Source organism: Heterodontus francisci, chromosome 36, assembly GCF_036365525.1.
Source record: "Heterodontus francisci isolate sHetFra1 chromosome 36, sHetFra1.hap1, whole genome shotgun sequence".
Lineage (NCBI taxonomy): Eukaryota > Metazoa > Chordata > Chondrichthyes > Heterodontiformes > Heterodontidae > Heterodontus > Heterodontus francisci.
In genome coordinates this window covers 53,370,981-53,375,950 of record NC_090406.1, presented here as the reverse complement: position 1 = coordinate 53,375,950, position 4,970 = coordinate 53,370,981, and the positions used below count along the sequence as shown (strand labels likewise).

The 4,970-nt window shown below is 49.5% G+C and overlaps 1 protein-coding gene across 1 annotated transcript; it reads right to left on the bottom strand.

Moving 5' to 3' along the window:
• Positions 1-1,551: 1,551 nt before the first annotated feature.
• On the bottom strand, positions 1,552-2,631 carry LOC137351486 (clumping factor A-like). Its single transcript, XM_068015934.1, has one exon. The coding sequence runs from the start codon at positions 2,629-2,631 to the stop codon at positions 1,552-1,554; it is 1,080 nt and encodes a 359-aa protein (XP_067872035.1).
• Between the last annotated feature and the right edge of the window lie 2,339 nt (positions 2,632-4,970).

The following is a 4,970-nucleotide window of genomic DNA, read 5'->3' as shown; positions in this document are numbered from 1 at the left end:
AGACACTGGTTATCCCTGTCCAGATGTGATAGACTCTGGTTATCCCTGTCCAGCTGTGATAGACTCTGGTTGTCCCTGTCCAGCCACGTTAGACTCTGGTTATGCCTGTCCAGCTGTGATAGACTCTGGTTGTCCCTGTCCAGCTGTGATTGACTCTGGTTATCCCTGTCCAGTTGTGATAGACTCTGGTTATCCCTGGGCAGATGTGATAGACTCTGGTTATCCCTATCCAGTTGTGATGGACTCTGGTTATGCCTGTCCTGCTGTGATAGATTCTGGTTATCCCTGTCCAGCTGTGATAGACTCTGGTTATCCCTGTCCAGTTGTGATGGACTCTGGTTATGCCTGTCCAGTTGTGATAGACTCTGGTGATCCCTGTCCAGCCACGTTAGACTCTGGTTCTCCCTGTCCAGCTGTGATAGATTCTGGTTATCCCTGTCTAGCTGTGATAGACTCTGGTTATCCCTGTCTAGCTGTGATTGACTCTGGTTGTCCCTGTCCAGCTGCGATTGTCTCTGGTTGTCCCTGTCCAGCTGTGATTGACTCTGGTTGTCCCTGTCCAGCTGTGTTGACTCTGGTTATCCCTGTCCAGCTGTAATTGACTCTGGTTGTCCCTGTCCAGCTGTGATAGACTCTGGTTGTCCCTGTCCAGCTGTGATAGACTCTGGTTGTCCCTGTCCAGCTGTGATAGACTCTGGTTGTCCCTGTCCAGCTGTGATAGATTCTGGTTATCCCTGTCCAGCTGTGATAGACTCTCATTATCCCTTTCCAGCTGTGATAAATTCTGGTTATCCCTGTCCAGCTGTGATCGACTCTGGTTATCCCTGTCCAGCTGCGATTGTCTCTGGTTGTCCCTGTCCAGCTGTGATTGACTCTGGTTGTCCCTGTCCAGCTGTGTTGACTCTGGTTATCCCTGTCCAGCTGTAATTGACTCTGGTTGTCCCTGTCCAGCTGTGATAGACTCTGGTTGTCCCTGTCCAGCTGTGATAGATTCTGGTTATCCCTGTCCAGCTGTGATAGACTCTCATTATCCCTTTCCAGCTGTGATAAATTCTGGTTATCCCTGTCCAGCTGTGATCGACTCTGGTTATCCCTGTCCAGCTGTGATCGACTCTGGTTATTCCTGTCCAGCTGTGATCGACTCTGGTTATTCCTGTCCAGCTGTGATAGATTCTGGTTATCCCTGTCCAGCTGTGATAGACTCTCGTTATCCCTTTCCAGCTGTGATCGACTCTGGTTATCCCTGTCCAGCTGTGATCGACTCTGGTTATTCCTGTCCAGCTGTGATAGATTCTGGTTATCCCTGTCCAGCTGTGATCGACTCTGGTTATCCCTGTCCAGCTGTGATCGACTATGGTTATTCCTGTCCAGCTGTGATAGACTCTCGTTATCCCTTTCCAGCTGTGATCGACTCTGGTTATCCCTGTCCAGTTGTAATAGTCTCTGGTTATCCCTGTCCAGCTGTGATCGACTCTGAACATCCCTGTCCAGCTGTGATCGACTCTGAACATCCCTGTCCAGCTGTGATCGACTGTCGTTATCTCTGTCCAGTTATGGTATACTCTGGTTATCCCTGTCCAGCTGTGATACACTCTGTTTATCCCTTTCCAGGTCTGAAGGACTCATGTTATCCCTGTCTAGCTTTGATGGGCTCTGGTTATCCCTGGGCAGCTGTGACAGATTCTGGTTATCCCTGTCCAGTTGTGATGGACTCTGGTTTTCCCTGTCCAGTTGTGATAGACTCTGGTTATCCCTGGGCAGCTGTGATAGGCTCTGGTTATCCCTGTCCAGCTGTGATTGACTCTTTCTGTCCCTGTCCAGCTGTGATTGACTCTGGTTATCCCTGTCCAGCTGTGATAGACTCTGGTTGTCCCTGTCCTGCCACGGTAGACTCTGGTTATCCCTGTCCAGCTGTGATAGACTCTGGTTATCCCTTTCCAGCTGTGATCGACTCTGGTTATCCCTGTCCAGCTGTGATCGACTCTTGTTATCCCTGTCCAGCTGTGATAGGTTCTGGTTATCCATGTCCAGCTGTGATAGACTCTCATTATCCCTTTCCAGCTGTGATACATTCTGGTTATCCCTGTCCAGCTGTGATTGACTCTGGTTGTCCCTGTCCAGCAGTGATAGACTCTCATTATCCCTTTCCAGCTGTGATAAATTCTGGTTATCCCTGTCCAGCTGTGATTGACTCTGGTTGTCCCTGTCCAGCTGTGATTGACTCTGGTTGTCCCTGTCCAACTGTGATAGATTCTGGTTGTCCCTGTCCAGCTGTGATAGACTCTGGTTGTCCCTGTCCAGCTGTGATTGACTCTGGTTGTCCCTGTCCAGCTGTGATAGACTCTCATTATCCCTTTCCAGCTGTGATAAATTCTGGTTGTCCCTGTCCAGCTGTGATAAATTCTGGTTATCCCTGTCCAGCTGTGATTGACTCTGGTTGTCCCTGTCCAGCTGTGATAAATTCTGGTTGTCCCTGTCCAACTGTGATAGATTCTGGTTATCCCTGTCCAGCTGTGATAGACTCTCATTATCCCTTTCCAGCTGTGATCGACTCTGGTTATCCCTGTCCAGCTGTGATAGATTCTGGTTATCCCTGTCCGGCTGTGATAGACTCTCGTTATCCCTGTCCATCTGTGACGGACTCTGGTTTTCCCTGTCCAGCTAAGATAGACACTGGTTATCCCTGTCCAGCTGTGATCGACTCTGGTTATCCCTGTCCAGCTGTGATCGACTCTGGTTATCCCTGTCCAGCTAAGATAGACTCTGGTTATCCCTGTCCAGCTGTGATCGACTCTGGTTATCCCTGTCCAGCTAAGATAGACTCTGGTTATCCCTGTCCAGCTGTGATCGACTCTGGTTATCTCTGTCCAGCTAAGATAGACTCTGGTTATCCCTGTCCAGCTAAGATAGACTCTGGTTTTCTTTGTCCAGTTATGATGGTCTCTGGTTATCCCTGTCCAGCTGTGATCAGCTCTGGTTGTCCCTGTCCAGCGGTGATGGACTCTGGTTATCCCTGTCCAGCTGTGATCAACTCTGGTTGTCCCTGTCCAGTTACGATAGACTCTGGTTATCCCTGTCCAGTTGTGATAGTCTCTGTTTATCCCTGTCCAGCTGTGATAGACTCTGGTTATCCCTCTACAGCTGTGATCGACTCTGGTTATCCCTGTCCATTTAAGATAGACTCTGGTTATCCCTGTCCAGTTGTGATAGTCTCTGTTTATCCCTGTCCAGCTGTGATCGACTCTGGTTATCCCTGTCCAGTTATGATGGTCTCTGTTTATCCCTGTCCAGCTGTGATAGACTCTGGTTATCCCTGTCTAGCTGTGATCGACACTGGTTATCCCTGTCCAGTTGTAATAGTCTCTGGTTACCCCTGTCCAGCTGTGATCGACTCTGAACATCCCTGTCCAGCTGTGATAGATTCTGGCTATCCCGGTCCAGCTGTGATAGACTCTGGTTACCCCTGTCCAGCTGTGATCGACTCTGAACTTCCCTGTCCAGCTGTGATGGACTCTGGTTACCCCTGTCCAGCTGTGATCGACTCTGAACATCCCTGTCCAGCTGTGATAGATTCTGTCTATCCCTTTCCAGCTGTGATAGACTCTGGTTATCCCGGTCCAGCTGTGATAGACTCTGTTTATCACTGTCCGGTTATGATAGTCTCTGGTTATCCCTCTTCAGCTTTGATCGACTCTGGTTATCCCTGTCCAGCTGTGATCGACTCTTGTTATCCCTTTCCAGCTGTGATCGACTCTGGTTATCCCTGTCCAGCTGTGATAGGCTCTCGTTATCCCTTTCCAGCTGCGAACAACTCTGGTTATCTCTGCCCATTTATGATATTCTCTGGTTATCCCTGTCCAGCTGTGATGGACTCTGGTTTTCCCTGTCCAGCTATGATAGATTCTGGTTATCCCTGTCCAGCTGTGATAGACTCTGGTTGTCCCTGTCCAGCTGTGATAGACTCTGGTTGTCCCTGTCCAGCTGTGATTGACTCTGGTTGTCCCTGTCCAGCTGTGATAGACTCTGGTTAAACCTGTCCAGCTGTGATTGACTCTGGTTGTCCCTGTCCAGCTGTGATAGACTCTGGTTGTCCCTGTCCAACTGTGATAAATTCTGGTTATCCCTATCCAGCTGTGATCGACTCTGGTTATCCCTGTCCAGCTGTGATCGACTCTGGTTATCCCTGTCCATCTGTGACGGACTCTGGTTTTCCCTGTCCAGCTAAGATAGACACTGGTTATCCCTGTCCAGCTGTGATCGACTCTGGTTATCCCTGTCCAGCTAAGATAGACTCTGGTTATCCCTGTCCAGCTGTGATCGACTCTGGTTATCCCTGTCCAGCTAAGATAGACTCTGGTTATCCCTGTCCAGCTGTGATCGACTCTGGTCATCTCTGTCCAGCTAAGATAGACTCTGGTTATCCCTGTCCAGCTAAGATAGACTCTGGTTTTCTTTGTCCAGTTATGATGGTCTCTGGTTATCCCTGTCCAGCTGTGATAGACTCTGGTTATCCCTGTCCAGCTGTGATCAGCTCTGGTTGTCCCTGTCCAGCGGTGATGGACTCTGGTTATCCCTGTCCAGCTGTGATCAACTCTGGTTGTCCCTGTCCAGTTACGATAGACTCTGGTTATCCCTGTCCAGTTGTGATAGTCTCTGTTTATCCCTGTCCAGCTGTGATAGACTCTGGTTATCCCTCTACAGCTGTGATCGACTCTGGTTATCCCTGTCCATTTAAGATAGACTCTGGTTATCCCTGTCCAGCTGTGATCGACTCTGGTTATCCCTGTCCAGTTATGATGGTCTCTGTTTATCCCTGTCCAGCTGTGATAGACTCTGGTTATCCCTGTCTAGCTGTGATCGACACTGGTTATCCCTGTCCAGTTGTAATAGTCTCTGGTTACCCCTGTCCAGCTGTGATCGACTCTGAACATCCCTGTCCAGCTGTGATAGATTCTGGCTATCCCGGTCCA